Here is a 22,659-nt window from a genome sequence, read left to right as displayed (position 1 = left end):
AAAAAAAAAAAAAAAAAGCAACAACAACAAACGAACCGTGCCGTTGGTATCCGAGCGGGTACTCCGAGGTAACTTCATTCATTCGAGCGAGCCAAATCCTTGTGCGACCTGTGTACACTTTCTACATTTAGCAAAGTAGCGTTGGAATATGAACCTTTTCGCGATTTTAACACAGCTAGGGGACGCGTCGCTCTCTCAGGTACCTCGGTCTGCGGTTATTTCTGCTCGCTGGTGCAAATTTGCTTTCGCATCGAGGGATCCGCGGCGGCGCTCGCGCCGCTCCGTCGTTCCATGTATATCTCGAGCTGGGCGTCGCGTCGGCACGGCAGTTTTCGACGCGCGAAAATCGTGGAGAAAAACGCTGGGTCCACGACCACAAGCTGCACCCACAAAAGAGTGGACATATCCAACGGTTCTCAAACATTCTATGCGAAAGAAAGCTAATGAGCTTTCGCCCTTCCGTTTTCAACGTAAAAGAAAAAAGAAAGGAAAGTTGGAGGACTTCCAACATATTCTGTAGCCGGCGCTCGTGCTCTGTTCTTTTTGAAATCGTGCGTTCACCGACACACTTCGACTTTCTTGTTTGTTGTAGACTGCGTGGCCTCGGCGACCAATCGAACGATGTGTGACTCGCCTGATCAACAGACACTATAAATTTTCCAAAAGTGCCTTCAAGATATCGGAGACGGCTATGAGGATACATATACGACGACGATAGCTATAAAGCTTTTTGAAAGATCACTGGCCGCTGCAAATGTGAAGTATGCTGTACGAACTTCAAGAAATGCATTGCCGAAATAATTAACAGTATTTCTTCAACTTATTGAGATCGGCGGGTAAAGGGCCCGAAGGCTGTTAATTACCAAAGCGAAGGGGCACACCCCAGCCTATAAATAGCTATGATTATATGTTAAAATTAAGCAAACTAGCTCAGTATCAGTCTCATATGTTGGTTTTATTCATAGTTATCGCATTTTCCTTTGTGTGCGTGCGTGCGTACGTGCGCGCGTGTGTGTGTGTGCGTGTGTGTGCGTGTTGTTGCACGCTCCTCTAGCTTTCAAAAAGAGCAGTGAACAAATCAGTTCAGTTAGGGCCTCTTGTAAACTTTCGTTGCATGGATTAAGACCAATTTGCAGATTTCTTTTTCTGTCTGCGCATGCTTCTATTTGCCTTGTTCACACTCCAATAAACAGTTGGTAGTCGCTTGTCAATCGTCGTGTGTGTTTTCTTTCCTTTTGTCCCCGTCCAAGTACAGCGCTAATTTCTTAATTCTTAAATGTGTGCAAACTGCTAGATTATTTTTTCTGTTTGATTATACCAATTGTTTGCAAACACGTTTTTGAATAGTTAATTTTCCCCATATTGCTACACAAATTAAAAGAACTTCAATTTCAAATAAACAAAAAAATAGTTTCTCTGAGTTCATCTTTTTGCATGTTTCGAAACACAGAATTAACAAGGCTTCACACTCAAAGACGCCATGCATGCAGCGTGTTTGTATCACACTCGCGGAGATCTAAATTATTGAAAAATAGAATAATGGATCAAACAAGGCTGTATAAGGAGCAGGAATATTTAAAAATTGGGCTTAAGACATATATGCTCTGCTAATGCTCCGGTTAGTAAAACGATAAATATAATATATCGTTTTACCTGCCGGAGCATTAGCAGAGCAAAAAATACAACAAAAAATATGAGCTATAAATACGTATGATTATTTATGTTTGCCTTGACGCAGTCTAATGTGACGAAGTTCCTCAATCGTCTTATACTTTGCAAAAACTAGCACGAAAAAAAAAAAAAACAATTAAAACAGAAAGGCTGCAGCGTAGTAGTTGCCCATGTGGCTGTAGGAAGAAGGAAAAGAAAATGCAAGGGCCTGCTACTGGCTCTGTAGCTGAGCCACCTCCGGTGCCTCGTGCAGACAGAAGAGAAAACAGAGAAGAAAGAAAAAGAAGAAGAGAAAGACGCGCGCCGCAACAACAGCCGTCGTGTAGAAGTACAAGAAGTATCGCAAAGCCGCCGCCGGCCGTTCGGCCTAGCGGTGACGCAGAGGCACGTGACAGAAGCGAGGGACCGCCCCGGTGCAGAATTGTGTGAGATTGCGATTGTGTCGGGCCGTCTGCTGCGACCCGGTTGCAGCAGCGGAATGCTTCCTGCAACCGGGGGCCCGATCCTCGACATTCGCCTTTTCGGCCATGTTGTGACGTACCCGTGACGTGTAAATTGGGGCGGTGCTAAAATGCGTATACACAGAAATTGATGACGAAATTTAAAAAACAAGAAAAAAAGTTACAAAAAATAACGCCGTCGTCTGCTACTTGGCGCCGATTACAAAAATGCCAACGCTGCGATGCCGAGAAGCTGAAGGGTTGGTGCGAACCGTGTTTACGCTGCATACACGCGTCGCGCGGCAGGGCAAGGCTGAGGAGAGATAGTGAGATACTTACGTATACGTTGCGGCTGTACTGTACTATTATAGTTACGGTAGTTGCGACCACAGTGCATCATAGTACACACGCTGTCGGACGTCCAGCAGCAGCTAGGCTGAACGAACGGCGGTACTCGACGCAAACCCCACAAACAGCCGGTCGTCAAGTGTGAGCGATGCCTTACTTGAGATGCGTGCATGTGGTTAGCTGTGCGTAAGTTTCATTTATGGACTTAGTCGCGCAAAGAAATCGGCGAGTATCAGGATCGAGCTTTGCACATTCACTTCTCAGCTAGATATAAAGAAGTTGTTTACAAATACTGAGAATTGGAAGCGCCCAGCAGATTTTCGGGCTGCAGTTGCCACTAGAGAAGAGACACACCTGTCCGACGACAACGCTGGCCTTCTCAAGGTATCACTGCCGTTGGAAATTGCCTGCGGCAGCCCACCGTTATGTTAAGTCTGTTACGGCTACGTGTCGGCTTCAGTGGCGTAGCGTGCGGATATCGGCCCGGTGAAGCGGCGTAGTGAAAACACGCATAGTGGAGAGCTCGATTAGGCCATATATCTGGCGATCTTAGCCTGCGCTGACATCGGACCACCTTTAGGATGGAATTAACACGCTGGCGTGTTAATTCCATCGAAATGCGATCGTCGTGACTGGGCTATACGCACATACTGCGGGTCAGAGAGCCGGCGTCTGCATGGTTACTTTTTATTGAGCCATCGCGGCGGGGACGTTTTCACGCAGCCGCAAAAATAAGCAGATAAGATTTTCTGGCAGCAATGAAAATGCAATAAAAAGTGTAACCATGCAGATGCCCACTGGCAGCAACAGGTTAGCTTTCACGCTGATGGCATTTAATGTGCCCTGAATTAGACGTACATAGCACGTTGTATGCACATTTCACCGCATGCAGAGTGTCACTGTGTTGTGGCAGATGTATTAATTATCTCGTTAAAATAAAAAATCTGTCGGTATTATTCTCCTTGGTTTCTGAGCATGTTGCTTAAAAACATTTTATAAAAGTAGCAACACTGCTCGTCTGATGCAGGTACACATCACACCACAATGTCACAAGTGAAACAAAATTTGTCAGGTACAGCCTAGTTCCTTTGCTACTGTTTACCAGTTTTGCACTTGCAATAGCATCTGGCACTTTCTTTCAGTGCAGCAAGATTCTTTAGAGGAGAGAAGGGTGAAGAGGTCAGCTAGAGAAATGCCTTCACTTTTTTTATTTGACGCTCAGGAAGTGAAGGAACAGACATGAAGAGTGGATATGATATATGATGTCTAATTACAATGAGCTAGATGCAGTATGGAAACCATTTTCTTGAAGCAATTGTCATTGAATGTAGCATTCATGCACACATTAACCAGTGCACATGCTACACAAAGCCCGAACCTGTCTCTGAGTGAAGCAAGGGAGCCAAAGGGGAAAACAAGCGTGACTTTAAGGACACCGTAAGTAAAAAGTAACAGCAACAAAAAAGGAAAACAGAAGTATGCAGAGGGACAATATTAGACAAAAAGAAACATGAATTGCAAGGCTGATGTGGCCTGCAGTACATTATTTTTAGGAGAGACAGCAACGCAATCGGGTGGTGTTCTGGATTTTTTGGCAAAGGGTCATTATTGCCAGGTGATAATACTGTATGATTTGTATTGGCTTTGCCATCCCCTGTGTGCTCTTCCAGCAATGCATAATGTCCAACGTGCAACTGTCTAACATCCACTCTCTAGACTCTGACTCAAAAACATGCTCAAATGAACCTCACCTGAATACGGGCATAAATATGGGAATAAAGCATGGAATTTACTTTTTCGATATTCTGATTGCATATCATTGGAAAACTAACCGTGATGGCTTGTTTAAATGAGCGTATGATTTGCAGCTAGTGTGTCTTGTATGCATGGTTTTTCCAACAGGTTGCAGTATAGCTTCTGTCCTTTATTTTGGCAAAACATGCACACTTTAAGAGACCTGCTACTCACGCAACACATTCCCTGTAGCTTTAAACAGCTCGTCGTTGACTAACAATTGGTGTATTATTTGCTTTCGGTACTTTTTGGCATTTTTTCTACATGCACCTGACATCAAGCCTTGCTTATAAGAAAACTGAAAATGACAATATACAAAACAATACAAAATTTATTTACAGCACTCCACACTCTACAATACACAGCCTAAAAAATGAAAGGCTGTCACACATTCAAGTAATTACAGTATTGTACTTGTACAGCTCATCGCCATATCTGAAAGGTGGCACGGCCTTGGAGACCAAAGAAGAGAAATTAGTTATACAAAGCAAGGGAACACAAGATAGGGTCAAAAACCCATTCTCCAAGTGTTTGGCCCAAGATAACCCCAGCACCAGCAAAGCAAGCACCCACTGTTTTACCAAAGAGTACCCAACACCACTGAGGATTGGTCCCCAAATGCTCAAACCACTAGGCTGCAACTACAGTCAAGGGATGCTATGCGTTCCGCAGTATTACCAGTATTACCAGTATTACCAGTATCAAAGTGATGTCGTATGTGCCAAGAGTTGATGTATTTAAATTTTCGTTTCTGCCTAAAACAATCATTGAATGGAACAACCTTGACCGAAGCGTATTTGAAAAAACTTGTGCTTTAGAAACTTTTGAGAAAGAGTTGGAAATTTGTTGTGCTGCTTGAATGTACATTGCCCACCCTGTAACAGCCTGGAAGGGCTAACAGTACTTGCAAATAAATAAATAAATAAATAAATATGGAACTCGTCATTTAAATGGTAGTCGGCACCTGCGACAGAGCAAGTATTCCCTGATTCTGTTATGGACAGGGCAAAGGTAGTTATAGTGTGTGTAAGAATGATTTTACCTGTGCATAAATGCCTGCCACACCTAGAATGCTCCCTTTATGCAGTCTACCAAAAAGCAGAAATGTTTGTCTCAGGAAGACAAGCCTTAAGCATTATTTCAGCAAGTCACTCAATGTGACGGCTATCAGGCAAACCAGCACAGCACTTGAAAACTTCATGCTCTAAAAACAATTGTGGGGACACGCAAGCTCAGCATTTACCGCTATGACACAACAGCTTTTATGGCTCCTGTCTGCAGACTCTAATTCGTGTGAATCGACTTTGCTACTGCTAACACCTAGTATTTATTCTATGATACATATCAGTAGCGTATACCTGTAAGTTATCCAATTATGTGGAAGACCACTTGTCTAGATACCTATAAAGCCCACTGTAACCAAGCTGTACGGATGCGTTTCCATGGCCTAAGGGTTGCCTGTCTTATTACCCAAAGATCCTGCAAGGTTTATCACCTCACACATTCATCTCAAAGGTGAAGCCAGAGACGTCACATTGAGTACTCGGCCATGTCACCTGTCTGAAATGTGCCCAAGATTTTTCCCTCACAACGTCGCGTTTTGTGCAGAAGAGAGGCTTTAACGTTGCTGCATCAAAAAAAAAAGCAAGAAGCCAATAGCTGAACATCTACGCTACATTAGGCTCTGCTGGCTCGCAAGACATTTGACCACGGTGCCAACAGCCAAGTTATAGATGCAGCTATGGCAGAGGCTGTACCACAGAAACAACAGATGAATGTGGTCAAGATAAAATGAAATCGCTTTGTTCACAAATTCTTCAATACATCATGAAAAAGAATGGCTCACTTATGGATAGTATGACGTCTACTGTGTTCAATAGGATTGTACCTTCAGGAAGTTATCTTTTGAATGCAATCTTAAGAATATATTGTGGTGTTCAATTTAGGCTGTACACATAGCAGACGTGCAAAATATGGAACACATTCTGAGGGTTAAATGCAGAGAGGATTGCTGAAGCTGATACAATAGGAAAGCATAGGGATACTAGATATCGTAGAAAACAAATGTGACAATAGGATAGGTGTAAGTGAAACTAGTGCAGCTGTCACTTATGAGAGCAAAAAGTTATACAACTCACTACTAGCACAATGGTACAAAATGTTAAAAAGTGATGATGAAACAAAAGTTGGTTGGTTTGGTTGGTTTGTGGGGTTTAACGTCCCAAAGCAACTCAGGCTATGAGAGACGCCGTAGTGGAGGACTCCGGAAATTTGGACCACCTGGGGTTCTTTAACGTGCACTGACATCGCACAGCACACGGACGCCTTGCTTTTCGCCTCCACCGAAAAGCTGCCGCCGAGGCCGGGATTCGAAACAAAAGTGTCCTTGAAAGTGCTTCCACATAAATGAGATGAAAGTGATTGGCATAAAATGTATGCCCCTTCCTTAAAATTCTCAATTTAAAGCTCACAAAGAACAATGAAGATAAGGCTACAAAAGCAACTAACAGAAAAAAAATAATGAAGCAGTTATACACAGCTGCAATCATTCGATAAACATCTCGAGTGATGAAGCCATGCTTCAGTGGCTTAGAGCATGAATATGTGAGCTTTACCAACCCTCTTTTAACATATGTGAGTGCCGGAGGGCATGTGGCAGCAGCAAGAATGTGTCAAGAAGCAACTGGCCCAGATAGCAGCCTCATAATAGGGGTATGGAAGGTCTACACACAACGGTATCATGGAGGGAGATATTTTATGGAACAAGATATGTAGCAATGTACAAAAGGAGCAAAGCATTTTGTAGAGCTGCAGTCAAAAATTTATGAAGGCCATTCTTATCAAAAAGTTTTTATTTCATTCCTGCGCTTGTGCATCATTATTGTGACTATGGGTTATATAGTGTAACATGAAATGTCAAGCAATTTATCTCGAACACAAACGAATGCATTCTTTCCCTTGCGAAGCCACCTTCAAGAACTTTTGCCAGTGGGTGCACATGCACATCAATATCACCTAGTTACAAAACAGAGAAGTCAATAGTTGCCTTTGTAAAAAAAAAAATGAATACAAAAATGTTCATTGATAGCCGAGCCACACAAATGATGCAGAGGTTAAACAGGTTATCTGGGATCTTGATTAACATGAATAAAGCATCGGTAATTGCAGTGCAAAGTGAAAATGGCAAATTTTGCAAAAGTGGAATCTAAAATTGCCAAAATGGGTTGACAAGTTGGCGGGGCCCTCATTTTTCGTGCATACAACAATGAAAGACAATGACCACCAAATAGATGCACAAATTATCCTTGGGACAACTAGTTGATTGCTGTTCATCTACATTCAGCATATGAAGGAAGCAATAGAAAACAAGCATAAAGCCAACCAAATACAAAGAAGCACAGCTCGCTTCACTCTGCAGTTTGTGGAAAAACACAGTGGGCACCTCACATTTCACCCTAGTAGCACACAAGATAGGTGTAACGAAATGGACTCTGCTATGGTAAACGACTGCAGACACATCCACCAGGGTACATGTATGTCAAATATTCTCACTGAAGTAGTATGTCGCAGACTGCTTACTTGCCACAAACACCAAAGTGAATTGTGAACTATATGTGCACGCACGTCCTACTCAGAATGGCACTTCTGGAGGTAGAAGGAGAACGTTTTTGTACCTTCCTGCGTTTCATTGACATGAAGCACTTAATAAAATGCACACTGAGTTTAAGCAGAACACAAAAAAGCAAAGTATACAACAAAGAATGACAGCTCTCAGCGAGAGCCACAGCACTTGTAGAATACACTCAGTATGTCTACAGATGGTAGACAAAAAATTATAGCACCAAAGAAAGGTTTGGTTTGGTTTGTGGGGTTTAACGTCCCAAAGTGACTCAGGCTATGAGAGACGCCGTAGTGAAGGGCTCCGGAAATTTCAACCACCTGGGGTTCTTTAACGTACACTAATATCGCACAGCACACGGGCGCCTTGCTTTTCGCCTCCATCGAAAAGCAGCCGCCGCCCGCGTTTTTGGGAACAGTAGTCGAGCGCCGTAACCACTGCGCCACCCCAAAGCTGAACTTGGTTCTTGCACATACTATCAACAAAATGTACACCAAAGAGATGGTTATATCCCAAACCCACAGAAAAAATTAAGACTTGGACGGCTTTTCAGCAGTATGCTATCGAACATGAAGCAGTAAGAATGTGCACATTGATCACTTGTGGCATATATCAAAATCATGACAGCGAGTGAAAATCTCAAGTGCAGGTGATCAAGTTGTTCCTGTCCAAGTTAATATAAATGTTGCATGTCCTCTTCCTTGTACTTGTCGATGTTCCTGCTGCGATTACCATTTGCAGGTGGCGTCAATGTCATGTGATCTGCACACACTACAAGCTGTAACGATCTTCAAAAAGAGCTGTCCATCTGCATAGCACTTCACATCTGATGTGGCCGTCCAGGGACAAGGCGTGGCCTGCCAGATTATACAAGCCTAGCAGAGAGGTTAATGATGTTGAATATGGCCCCAGGACTTCTCGCCCACACGATGACTCGGATGGGAAGTGCTGCAACGGCTGCACATGGTCCACACGATCACCTGCAAATGTTTAGTGCCTAAATTATATGCAAATAAAATATCAAACACGCATGGCACAGGAACATTCAAAATCATCAAAGCTGCAAGCTATGCTGCGGTAAAGTGTAATCTATGAATGCAAGAAATGGTCAGTGCAAAACCTAAACCTAAGTGAACCCTTTCCGTAACAGGTAAAGACGGCTTGGTGGCGGAAATTGTATTGTGACGGCTTTTTCTTTTTTTTTTTTTTTTTTTTTTTGCAATTAAAGGAACGACTTATATCAGGCGATTTCACTTGTTTTTCCTTTCTCGGTCGTCGAAACCATTAACCAAGAAATCTTGACAACTACAAGCACACTCAGTTTTTTTTTTTTTTTTTTTTTAAGTTCGTGCAGTGTAGAGAAGTTGAAGAAAATTATAATGCGTCGTAGAAATAGGCAGCTAAAAGCAACGCAAAGTGCTGATTAAAAATATCGGATTCGCCGCATGCGTCCTGTAAGTATTCCTTTATTCTTCAGTCATTTCCCGCCTGTGTACAACTTGAATGCGAATGACGCTGTATGAACAGTCACCTTTGCAGGTTTTCCTATTGCACTTACCTCTGTGATGCTCGACGTGCTGCAGCATTTCCAGCAGATTGACTGCGTTGCCTTGCTGGTCGACACCCATCGAGAAGCCCGACACATTCCAGGAGCTCGTTGCTCGGTCGAACGAATACATTTCGTGCCATCCTACATCAGAGGCGTTCACCACTGCCGATTCCACCCGAAACACCAGTAGCTCAACAGTTCAACACTCCGAGCGCAGGGCAATTCTCGCCTCGGAGCTTGCAAAGCCGCCACACTACACTCCTCAGATCTGACTGTACTGACGAGCTATCTTTCAAGACAATTTGACAGCATTGCTGTGCTGCAGCAAATCCTCGATCACTACTTGCAGACGACGAACGGCACGAAGACCACTCGTAAGCGTACCGCCCTCCATGGCCGCCGCCATTGCTGGGTTATTATAACCGCGCAGACCAATAATTTCTTACCATGGGAAGAAAGGGTTTGAAATAAGAAAGCATTTAGCGCCGTAACGCGGCCGCACGCTTCTGCCCCAATTAGAGATTGTCTCAAACGTCCTTTATTTCATACGCGCTCGTAATTTGCCTTTCTATTCCGTTTAAAAAGCCATACAAGGTGTATATAAAGTTATCCTTTTACTTTTAATAACAAGCTAAGAAACTACGGTAGGCTAACGGCTGCATAAATCAGCTTGCCTGTCGCCATAGTCTCATTAGCATAATTCGGGCACCTCGCCACTCGGCGAAATTATGGCGGCCAAACGTCAGCAATTTCGGTAATGGCGGCACGTCAGTTACGTCATGACGCGTCAATTTGACGTAATCTAAATATGCTTGCGTATCACGTGTTTCACGTGACATAGCTTCAGCCAATCAAATTTGAGCATCCGCTCCTTCCCAGTATGCCATTATTTTCATCACATTGGTTAATCGAGCGTAAGTGTTCTCCAAACCACCATCAGTAACTTTGCTTCCACTCCAAAATCATTCGTATTTGTCATCCAGGCAACAAGGATAGCTCCGGTTGAAATCAATTTTCACGGCTACGTCATTTTGACGTAACCGCTAAAAGTGCTTGCCTCAACTGATGGTTTCGCGCCACAAGTTTGAAGCAAGTGACTCTTTTCTGAGCCAATCAGAAAGACAATATGGCGCCGCCAGGGGAAGGCGAATATCGAGGATCGGGCCCCGGGTTGCAGGAGCAAAATGCTTGCTGCAACCCATGACGTCTTATCCGGTTTAAGAAAAACGTCACATCCGGCTATTGTTTTGTGGGTTTTGTGTTGCTTTTAGTAGCAAAATGGCTGGTCGTCGTCTTTCATGGTGGGAGGCGTGAGAGCTGTGTCGCCGTGTCAGCCGTGTGCTCTCGTGTTGTACGGTACGTAAGCAATTTTTTCTATTCTTAAGATACTTCAGTATGCATGTATTGAGTCATTGCCCACTGTCTAGAGTTCTACATTTAGTTTTCAACGTCCGTGCGCCCGAATGTTCTGTTGACCATTGAGCCTGCTTGGCCGGCAGTGGGCCCGAACGCCCCAAAGGTGTATTATCGAAGGTTTCAATCCAAAGCTCAACGCAGTTCGACACTAAGGAACATGCGGTTAAATACCGTTTATTAGGCCAACCGCACGAAAATCTCAGTCATGTAAAGCACGCCTGACTATCAGTCTTGCGTGCGCTTGAAAAGGGCGGGAAACTTGGGTAAACTTTCCGCACCTGTCTGGGTGAATAGTTAATGATTGTAACGTCTCTGAGCTGATAGAGGGACTTTAGGAGGTACTAGGACATGACAAAACAACGCGTAGAAGCAGGAAAGGCGAGGATCACACAGGCCTGTGTGGGAAGCTTTTGTTTCGATGCACCACGACGTACTAACCATTTGTGCGACATACTATCATTTTGTGTGGCCCTCGTTGCTATGACGCGGTGTAATGATTTCATACCTCATTTTATGACTGCGCACGGTCAAATGTATCCAGGGCCGCTTTCTGATTACGGTGAGGTAAGCGATTTCGCCTTGTGCTTAAAGTGCATCAACATGTACTTGTTTTAAATTCAATTTGTTTTGTGTGTGTGAAGATCGCTTATAAGCTGACGTCTAATATTTGGTACGCAGGGACCTTCCTGGTATGTGTTTTGGAGTCTAGCATGTACTTGATGGTTGCTGAGGCTGAACAAATGGGACTATGAAAGGCGGAGACAGCATATGCTCAAACGCCACAAGGTGAGCCCTGTACTTAATTTCAAAACAATTGCTGTGCCACCGCGACTGGTCATTTGTTTTACATGGGGAACATGCTTGGGCACAGGTCCCCAGTTTGCATAGAGTGCATGAATGAATCAAACAAGCAAGCATTCCTGCAGCTGCAGTGTCCAGCTTGTAGTTTGCAGCCTTTCTTTCCGAGTTGCAATTAATGCATTGCAAACAGTGTGCAATGTAACAGTTGATTCAGACTAAGAAAATCAGACTAGCTCCAAAAACAAACAAATGTTTGCGCAAGATGGAAGATCAAACCACGCTATATTGTCTTCTCAATTCGCTGTGAAAAACTGGCAAAGCTGCCTTCTTTAATGAATGATATTCCTGCACAGGTTGGTTTCTTCTGCCGTCGCTCGTACCGAGTGGTGTTGGTGACCACCGCTGCGTCCGTAGCTCAGCAACACATTGCGGTGCGGAGATGAGGACTTCCCTTCTCGACTGCACACATTTATTTTGCTCTTGTTTACAAACTATTTACAATAACGTCGTCAGATGTGATATCAAAACATAGAGGGCTAACTGCAACTGGGTGCACGATCGGAGGTCAGAGGCTAGCAGAATCAGACCTTGGCCTTCTGCTACACTTTAGGCCGGAGTCCCTTGAGACCTCCGTCAGCCTAGCCTCCCTCCTCGAACAAACCGTCTGCCCTCGTCTGAGCCCTACCGTCCTCCGAGCCCAACTGTCCCAACGCTCCTTCCTTAGCGCTCAAAATTCGAGTCTAGTCCGTTAACCAATCAACGACTAGTCACTCTGTGGCCAATAACATGCAGTCCTTCAAAATGGGCTGGCCAATCGCTGTGCCACATATACCCCTCTCCTATGCATGTGAAGTAATGCAAACACAAAGCATGCACTACGCGGCGAGTGGTTGCGCACACAAACACATACATCTGCGATTTCTCCCTCTCCAAAATCCTCCCACGCAAGAGGTGCCAAGCAGTCGCAAAGACAAACGGCGTCGACGGTTACACTTCCGAAAACACACACATGCAAACCTCAGGCCCAAACATTCCGATCCCTGCCCTTGGTTGGTTGCGCACGGGCGGCGGATTCAAAGGGACGTACAGGCGTCTTCCCATGAAGACATGTCAACAGCGCGTTCTCCCCAGGCCCGTGTTACACCGCATTTCGGGATTTATGGCCTCCGCGCCCTCTCCACTCGAACCGGGAGACACAGCAGTTAGCGCCGAACCCACAACCACTGCGCTTATGCTGTGCCTTCCACTTGCACTGCTCTGCCTCCGTCGCGGGACGGACAGAGCCGGCAGCGTCGCCCGCTGCCGTGTGTTCTGGGCTCACTTCCGAGAAGCGGTCGCCTGCGTGACCGTCATAAATCAGCCCGCGTCAAGCTGCCCCTTGACCTTGGCCGCCCCTTCGGAATCTCCTTCTGGGCGAAGCCCGCAAACTTAACTGACGCCGCAAGATTGCCAGTCAGTTCTCAACTTGCATCGGTGCGCATTTTGTTTTTCTCGCTGACGCCCCCGCTCCACGCCTTTCTTCGATCATGGTATATTCTAAGTTGTAATGTAATGTAATGTGGAAAAAAGTGCATTGTTCACCGCTGCAATACAGGCTACATATTCTGCAATGAAAAATGTCAGCTTTCTTCGGTGCGAAAAGATGTCGAACGACTTCAGCTATGGTGGCCGGCATGCCAAGAAAGGGCCGAGCTGTACTGCCACTGTTTGTGAGGGGCACTTTGAGCCCAGGTTTGTGTCCAAAACATGGACGACAGAGTTAAATGGGCATATGCTGCAAAGCGTTGCTAGCAAAGGAAGCGGTCCCCACTATATTCTCTGCCTGCCTTGCCTACCTTTTAGACATCGAAAAGTAGAAAGCGAACCACTGAAAGGCAGCCCCAGGAACCGAAAAAATAGAAGATCGTCAAACCTTATGTAGAAGTGTCAGGTGAAGGTAGCACGCGCTTCACACGACACTGCGTGGGCATGGACAGGCCCAAAAGCTGGGTGCGGCTCAACCCACGGGCCGTCTGGGCCGACACATGAAAATTTTTGCTGGACTCGGGGTGGGCTTAAACGTACGGGTCTGAGCCGGATTCGGGCTTGTACACAGAGGGCCGATGTCCTTTATAGTCACTTTGTCGGAGTAAAATACACATTCGCGGCGTCGCTGCAGCGAAATGGATGAAATGACCATGATACGCTCCGAGAAAGAAGTTTAGTCTTCTTAGCTTATTTATTTACTTATTACGGCACCGCGGTGGCTTAGTCATTAAAGCTCTCGAGTACTGAGCTGGGATACCCTAGTCTGATCCTAATTGGGAGACGGCATTTTGGTCGAAGCTGAAAGCATGGCAGGCATATACTTGATGATGGCAGCTTCATTGAAGAATCCCAGGTGGCCGAAGTGATCCGGACGCCTCTGCTACGGCGTCCTCACACTTTGAGCCGGTTTAGGACCATTGCTCCAGAGACACAGCCCTTTTGTTTTTTTTTTTGGCGTCATGTACACTTTTTTTTTTTTCTCCACATGAGAAAATTCAAAACCAAATGTGGGTATGGTTTTCATTTTAATCTGTTGATTGGAGCGTCTCATAACTGAAATAGCCGCAAAGGCTTGATAGAGTTTAGAAATCTCCTTGACGATGAAATAAGATAAATCTTTAATGAGCAATTTTTAAATAGTCAATCAGTGTCGTAAACAATTAGGCGCGCGCCGGCCACATTGAACGATACAAACAAATATATAAAATTACTCCCCTCAGTGACTAAAGAGCAGCAGTCAGACACCGCTCTTGCATGTCTTAAACCGTAAAATGCCATGTGCGGGTTACGCTGGTGTGGTGCAGCGGGGAGTTCGCCTAATAAATTAGAGTAGCGCCAGATGAGGCTGTTTCAGCTATCAGCGAGCACAGGCAGTCTGGTCTGCGATAAGGCGCTTTCACATATGGTCAGTTTTATATACCACTGGAGGCTAGGAACTGGAAACCTCATACAAACCACTGGGAAAGGCCAACATACGAACGCTTGGTGAGGTGCTATCTTTTTCAAGGTTGGTGTTCAACACTCATGACGCCTCAGCCACAGATAGTCTTGCTGCCGCAGCGGCGCCATCTTTCTCGACAGAGGAAATTGAGGGGGGGGGGGGGGGGGGGGGACCTTCTACATGCAGAATCAGTGAAGAGCATTGCAGCCAGAACACGTGCCGGCCCTCAGCGGTGCTGTTGTGAGCTATGATATAACAGCACCTCTCGCACACCACAGGGTGGGCACGCCGCCTGAGCTTCTTGTCTTTTGTCTACCGCCGTCGCCTCCAGTTCACAGATAAATTAAATCGAGAAGAACATTGGCTTTCTCTTTCTTTGACGGAGGTGGTACCTACGCTTGACGAACGGCAGTTTTGGCATGGCGTGCTACTTACGCACGCTATTGGCTACTTTGCGTTTCCTCGAGATTTTAATCAGTTATATTTTGCTGCACACGGTGTCTAAATATTAAAGCATCCTCGCAAGAAGTCCTATGACAATTTTTTTTTTTTCATTCTAATTGAATGCGATTTCACGAATTGAAATCATGGCCAAACTGGTTGCTTTTAAAGGGGACATGGCTCTTCAAGCTACTTTTCCTACGTTTTTCAACAAATTTGATAAAACCTGGTATTCTGATTGGGCAGCTGGAAAAATGGTTACATGTTTGAAATCAGTGCAAGAAACTGAATCAGAATTCCAGGTTTTATCAAATTTGGTCAAAAATTGGAAAATAATTTTAAGAGCCATGTCCCCCCTTAAGCAGAAGCGAAATGCAATACAGCTGACATATTTCGTGGTGTGTTTGGAGACTGTAAACAGCCTAAACTAATACATTCTTTTTCAGCGAATTTCTAACAGTTTAGAGTTGTCGTGGGAAGACTAAAGAGTCACACTGGCTGTACTGCCCGAATCCGTGAGTCTCGCTGCCTGTCGGAGGTTGGGCACACTACAAGCAGTGGCGCGCCGCGCCGGCGCTGCTCGTTCATACACAACCCTTCAGACACCACACTCCACATCATGTTCTACTTGGCACTTGCTGTATTTTATTTTAAACCAGCCAAAAAACGAGACAGGGAATAGAAGCTAACGAGATGAGGCTGGCTTCCCTGTGTCTAGTCTTTTGGCTGGCTTAAAATGAATGATTACCAACTCGCCCAGTTGTTAACCTTGTTGCTGTATTTACAGGGCATTCCCACGTCTGTTGCTGCGGTTTAGTTGAGCACTGGTGAACGCTGTCTATGTTGGGATACATGCAACATAAATAGCTTGAAAGTAAAAGATTGCACAGCCATCATTGTAGCTAGTAGTTTGTAAAGCATGGGATGCATAATGTGCAGGTCGCGGTCCTCAACGGTGGCATGTTTCTTGTTTTTGTTTTTCTAGTTTGCAATGAGTTATTTTTCATTTGACAGTAGATACACTACTAATTACCGTTCATCACCAATGCAGATTTTTTTTTTCTTAGTTAATTATATGCTTCCTCAATTTCATTCTGTTGGTTTGCATACCTGTGTCGTAACAGAGCCTTTATATATTTTTCCTTTTCTGCTAAATAGAAGAGCATGAGCCTCTCATAGCCTGTGTTGCTTTGGGACGTTAAATCCCATGAGCCAGACCAGCATGAGCCTCGTTTCTGGCAGTCGTAGATCTATTTCATTGAACCTCTTTGTTAATAATAAGCTCGTCAAACATACGTCAGACAAAAACATACAGTATTATGGGTGTGACACCATGAAGGTGTCAATCATTAGAAATGTCACAAGTGTTCGGCAGGCATGCAGGGCCCATCATTAACGTGTTAAAATTAAGCTCGGGTGCCGCTCAAGCGAAAACGTGAGAAGCTACTGACAGAAGGCCATGGAGTAGGGCATCTGAAGGGGGAAAGGGCTACCCTTGAGTGCAGTCTATCCGCACTGAAGGGATTACTGACCAGTGCCTTGGAAATTTTATCAGAACAGGCATGGATAAAAAAAAATTATATGCACACGATAGGGAGTGGAAATGTGCTGCTTATTGATGTGAACTCCGAACTAGTCCAGTGGTGCTTGAGCACATCATAGTGGTATAGTCCACATTTCTCAGGCTGAAATAGTCATGTTTTTAGTCGAACTTATCGTTCGGGCATCAAGTATGGAAACAAGCATTGCATTTTCTGCTAGTTTGTTCCAAATTGTTTCTAAGGTCATTTGTGTTATTTTAAATATCTGTACATGTTTTGGCTGTTAGTCTTGCATTTTCAGCAATGCATTGATCCTTGAATAAAAAGGAATCAAATAGGTTATTTTGGTATGTCAGGTATAAAATATTCAGCTAATAAAATCATTTGACTTTAGAAACGTGCTCCAAAACAATTTGAATGCTTCAAAACTTCAGTTTTATAGCTTCAAAGTGCTCAAGCCTGCTTCTACCTCTCCAAGTTGGTTTGTGGTTCAGGTCATTATTGACAGTTCTGCATGACTGAATTGATGTCTTGAGTTTGGAGTTTTGGGGAGGGTTGCATCCATTGGGAAGAGTGAAAAATGCTGGCTGAAGATAAGGAACGCAGCATTATGAAAATTCCGATTGCTATTGGGCAACCATCTCATGGATGATGGCACTTGAAAGCGTTTTGACTGGAGGTACTCGCACTGCTTGGGCTAGGCGAGGGCAGTACTTCATCTTACAGCAGCATATGCACCGAATCTTGGTCGCATTTTGCTTGTTAACGACATGCAAGACAGTACTCTGTACAGATCACCTGATTTTTATCTTCAACCGCTAAATAATTTATAATTGATTTTTTGTCTTATCTGTTTCAGGGTGTCTATACTCCATTAACACACTGAATGTTAGTAGTGCTGCTACTGCACTTAGTCAAGTGTTGGTCTCAGATTGCAATATTTTCAGCTGCTTTGAGAAGTAAGATGCTCATGGACAGCCTCCTTAACAACATGAGCTGGTGTATTTGTGATGAGGACTGTATATCAAAGACAGCCAGAGGTTTTATGATGCTGGCATTGTAGCAACTGTTGTGGTGCTGCAGTTCAGTGAGGGATTTGGCCATCTTGTGGTTGTTGCCTGTTTGCTGTGGCCACCCTCAAAGTAAATAGCTATGATCCTGTCACATAGCTTGAGAACTTCTTGTTACTTGTATGGAAACTACTGTTTGGCACAAAATGACTTGTGGCTGCTTCATGTGCGAGCGACTACATTTGGGTGGAACAGTTCCTCATTCTTTTTCACAGCCCATAGGAAGGATTTCGCAAGTTTAGAAAATGAAAAGTCCACAGCTGAATTAGTCGCGATTCTGGAATCATGCTGTGTAGTCGACAAACGCTACAATTCGAGAGCAACGCATGTCGTCTAATGAACAGTGCAAGTGAAACTTCTTGGATGCAGCAGCAAATGAAAATGTGCACACATGGTTTTCAAGATGTCTCAACGTTTATTTATATGCTTCACAACCTACCAAAGTCCGCACGCTTGCGTTATACCAAAGCACAATCACCGGTCTGTTCTGATGTCTGCGGCCAGTGTTGATAACTTCATATCAATTCTTTACCACCCGCGGTGTCCATTTCTGCTGTGCATGTGCACTGCAGTGATACATTGTCGCACGCATGCAGAGAGCACTAGTACTGGCCTTACTTAGGGTAACCTTTTTGCTGTTTTGGCTTTTCTCATTCTTGAGCTATGCTACATGGTGCACGCTTTTCTTTTGGTCTGGTTCCTTTGACGAGTCATGAATTCAGCATTTGTGCTTTTTCTTTTTGAGGGTGTAGTGACCATATGCAAATCCACTATTAGAATATATGAGCTGCTGCATAGTCTGCAGGCCTTTTATCTTTTTATTTAAATTTAGTACGTCTCTGAATTTCTCTGAGTGTTTTGTTATTGTTCTGAGCTTGCATACTTTTGTTTTTTCTCCCCATGACAGCCGATCCTGCACGTGACTGATGCTAGTCGAGAGATCACAACAGCTGCCCACCTTTCAAAGCATGGCATTCCCTGGTCCAAGTTGACTGCTCCCTGTGCTACTGGCTCAACAGTGTACTCACAAGTCTGCACTTCACTTACACACGTTGGCCATAGCTTCTGTGTCAAAATAAAGTATTCCTACCTATGTGCCTTTTCATTCATTAATAACGCACATGATTGGAGTAATAAACACTCCAGTGCCAAAACACCATGTTGACACACACATTTATGTTTAGACTGCCTACCTTCTGCATTACTTCCCTTTTGTAGCCTACCTAGAAAGGTAAGTATTTTACTGTATGTGTCATAGAGCCACATGTATTTCTGTTATTCCTTTTGAGACAGGAAATAATCTGCAAAACCAGTGAAGTAAGAAAAGTTCACAGATATGTTTCGTAGACAATATTTAGTGGTAAGCCCAATGAAGATGCTTGGAACTGCAGACGGGGCCTGGTGATGGAAAGGCAAAGTGGGCGGTGTTTGTTGAATTGCAGAAGAGTGGCTTAATTCAATATTTTGCTAATGAGCAGCAACTTACTTGCAATGTCCTTGTCTGTGGGATACACCCATACTGTCACCTCATGTAATGCTCAAACATTTGGCAGTGCTAATCACTTTACTAAAATATTGTAATCTTGGCCCTTCAAAGTGAATTGTGTTCAATAGCGAGGTGACATGCTTGTAGCAATGAGATTCTAACCTTGGATACCCTCTCAATACCCTATTGCTGTGCCTCTATGCTACTGGGATGGTGAGGCAGCATACTAAAAGGGCATAAACAAAAGCGTGTGCAGTAATTCTTACCATGTAACAATAGTTGAAGCCCTCACCTAATTTAATGTGATTGCATTAAAAGGTCATATTTACCAAAAAAGGCATTTTGAGCGACAAGGATGACTGGCAGATGGTATGACCTGATGGATTGGTCTGGGTGATGTGGGGACCATGGTATGGTCCAGCTGCCTACTCAAGCAGCTCTTTTGGCATGAGAAAAACTCATTGCCTTTCAGAATCCCAAGTCAGATGTGTGAGTTGCGAGTTCATTCACATCATGTGATAATTAGTAAACTTACAAATTGGTATGTGTGATAAAAGCGCAAACTAAGATTGGTGAGTCAACAAGTAGCCAACTAAATGTACAGGGATGAGGATACAGGAGTCGTAAATGCTGTGGCATGTTTTCCTTAACAGCGGTGCAGAAGTGCCCCCGAAATATTTGTTGCATTTGCTCAATTTAGGTGTATTTCAGTTTCTGGTATAACCTTTCCCACACCTTTAACCTTTAGGCACAGTAATTGTAAGTAAAATCAGCAGTTAAAAAAATAGCATTGTCAATATGAAAGCGTTCCAAAAGATTGAGAAATAGTATTAAGGTACGTATAGCAGCAAAAGTTGCAACACTGTACCATCAGCATGCACGTGTGATCCCAGCCATTTTTGGAACCATAAATGCAGTATTAACTTCAGTAGTTTATCAATTCAGTTTCGGACTATCCTCATGTTTGACAAGATTTTAATGATGAAACCTTCAGCTTAATGCCTCTAGTAGCCTGAGTATTCTGAAGCATAGCATTGTTGCCTTACTTAATTGCTTGGTACACTTTCCAATTTTGCAGTGAGAAATTTCTTAGCCTAAAAAAGTGAAACATTTGGCAGTACTCTGTCAGGGACAAAGCAAGCTTTTGGAAAAGGAAAATAGAGTAGATGTCTCTGAGTGGACACCCCATGTGCACTGTGAATGAAACTAATGAGCAAAAAAAAAAAGCATATGCTTTCAAGCAAAGTATTGCAATGCTTAATATTACATAGAATTCCTCCTGGCACACATAGATTTCATATTTCAAGCTGCCAGTTTCCATCATGCAAGGACGACATCTGCTAGTTTCTATACAGCACCTTCGTGCTTTCGCACTGGCAAGCCACGTTTTGCGAGAGGGTACCTTTCTAAGTGGACTCAGCTAGGCTTAACCTGATTTCCATGAAATATATATGGAAGGGTGCTTAAACCAGATGCTATCAGGCTTTACGTATACCTGCAGGTAAGAGCCCTGCCAACTACTATTTTTAATAAAGAAAATTTGATATATCTAGTCGTCACTTAGAGTTTGTCATACATACTCCCTCAAGCACAATTAACAGTGTTCTGATCGAGCTGCTTGATTGATACTAAAAAGGAAAATGCAGCGCTGACACCAAACATGAACGAGCCACTGCTCAATTAAAACGCCTGGAGAGAGTGCAACGTAAGTCAACTTCATCCCTTTCACTTCTTCCTTGTCGACTGCGACGTAAAATATCGGCAGCACTTGTGCAGTGCTCACCTCTACAGACCGAGCCTGCTATGCATCTGGTCATCGACTGGAAGCTGTCGGCCGGCGCATCGTCGCCGTCGATTCTCCCAGCGACGCCACGCCCTCCGCGGCACGGATTCAACCCTCTTTCCAGTTTGGTTGCTAATGGACATCAATTTTCGCTGATTATTGTACTAAGCAGGTAAGCCCAGCTCTACTAATTGAGCACATAATTAAAATATTTTATCGAGTTCAGTTTACAGCGCAGCCCTATGGCAGTCGCGTAACCAGCGAAGCTAATAAAGAGCACATCAGAGGAAGAAAGTTCGGCGATGCACTCTGATGCATATCTTACGCATTGGATTTGTTAGAGACGACCATGGAATAATTTAAACAACAGGGTCATTTGGCTGCTGGATGTACCATTTCTTGTAAATCCGGCCGCGCAAAATATATGGTAAAAAAATTTACTTCTTTTTCCATATTTTATGTTCACAACAAACATATGCATAACCACGCACTGAGATCAAGTGCCACATGAAAATTCGCGCTTCCACTTCAGTTCGAATAATAGCTCTCGAGGTCAAATGTTCGAATGAGTCGCGTTACATATGCTGTGTATGCGAGGTGGGTACGTGGGGGACGAATTAAACTGCACTGCAAAAGATGGTTTGGTTTGGTTTATGAGGTCCCGAAGCAACTCGATCAGGCTGTGAGATACGCCGTATATATAGTGGAAGGCTCCGAGAATTTCGACCATCTGGCTGGGTTTTTACCTTACCGCGCAGTACACGCGGGCGCCTTGTTAGTATTCGCTCCCATTGAAAAGCAGTCACCCCAGTCAGGATTGAATCCCACACCCTTGGACACAGAAGTCGAGTACGTCAACTGCACCAGCACAGCGGGGGAGGGAGAAGACACTGTTGCGTTGTTGGGTGCTTGGTTTTGCCCGCGGCTGCTACGTTTTTGTGGCACGGCCATGCAGTCCCGTTCCACCTAGCTTCCCCTGGGACATCGCAATTCAATCTCGACTTCCTATAAAATCGCAACCATGCAATTCCTGCCACGAAGTCGCCTCCTGGTCGAATTAGCATGGCTTACCCTGCTCGAGTCGCCAGACAGTTCGTTTATACACGCTGGCCAACAAAGACGTACGGGATCTGTTGGCTCTTAAATGATCACAGCGGTGCACTGCAATGCCGATCGACGCCACGTACACGCTTACGGGCGGCATGCAATTCGTTGCAGCCTCCGCTGCTGCGGGTGCGAGTCGTGAAAAAAGAAACTATGCCGGGACTGCGGGCATTGCAGAATTAACATGCAGTTTCACGTGTTGGTTTGGCTGGAGGCTTTTAATTGTGCCCGTGTATGCGGTGCGATAACAATTAATTAAGCAGGCGCTGGTATATAACTGACAATACTTTTTAACTAGTCATGCGCACTAGCGCCTCATTTACTAACAGCTATAGGTTTGCTGAGGTCGCAATTATAATATCTATATCAGTCTTTTAAATTTTGGAACCACCATCGTCCCCGCTTTTAGCACACGAATTTAGGCCGAGTATGGCAGAAAACAAAACCTCTCGGTCGAGGATAATTTAGTACGCGCGGCATATATATGTACGGGTGTACGTTGTACGATCGCTTCGCTAGCCATTCCTCCCGGGCGCTCCCGAACATTATGAAAGGAGTGACACCCGCGGCGGTGCGTGGCGCGTATTCAGCATGCATGACTAGCGTGGCGATTTTCGCTCACCCGCTG

At 44.4% G+C, this 22,659-nt stretch overlaps 1 protein-coding gene and 1 long non-coding RNA gene across 2 annotated transcripts; one reads left to right on the top strand and one right to left on the bottom strand.

Annotated features, from left to right (window-relative positions):
- Positions 1-5,104: 5,104 nt before the first annotated feature.
- Positions 5,105-9,845, bottom strand: LOC146188026 (uncharacterized). Its single transcript, XM_084603608.1, has 2 exons — positions 9,431-9,845; positions 5,105-8,852 (listed from the first exon to the last, which is right to left on the bottom strand). Exons 1-2 carry the CDS (start codon positions 9,549-9,551, stop codon positions 8,644-8,646), a joined length of 330 nt encoding a protein of 109 aa, XP_084459734.1. The 5' UTR covers positions 9,552-9,845; the 3' UTR covers positions 5,105-8,643.
- A 745-nt stretch (positions 9,846-10,590) lies between these two features.
- LOC146188025 (uncharacterized) lies at positions 10,591-18,751 on the top strand. Its single transcript, XR_014707478.1, has 3 exons — positions 10,591-10,777; positions 11,516-11,623; positions 18,566-18,751. It is a non-coding gene; the product is annotated as an uncharacterized LOC146188025 (long non-coding RNA).
- The last annotated feature ends 3,908 nt before the right edge of the window (positions 18,752-22,659 follow it).

This window comes from Amblyomma maculatum, chromosome 5 (assembly GCF_055883805.1).
Source record: "Amblyomma maculatum isolate TAMU_Amacu chromosome 5, ASM5588380v1, whole genome shotgun sequence".
Taxonomy (NCBI): domain Eukaryota; kingdom Metazoa; phylum Arthropoda; class Arachnida; order Ixodida; family Ixodidae; genus Amblyomma; species Amblyomma maculatum.
Note: the sequence above shows the minus strand (reverse complement) of the source record. Positions and strands in the feature narration are given on the sequence as shown.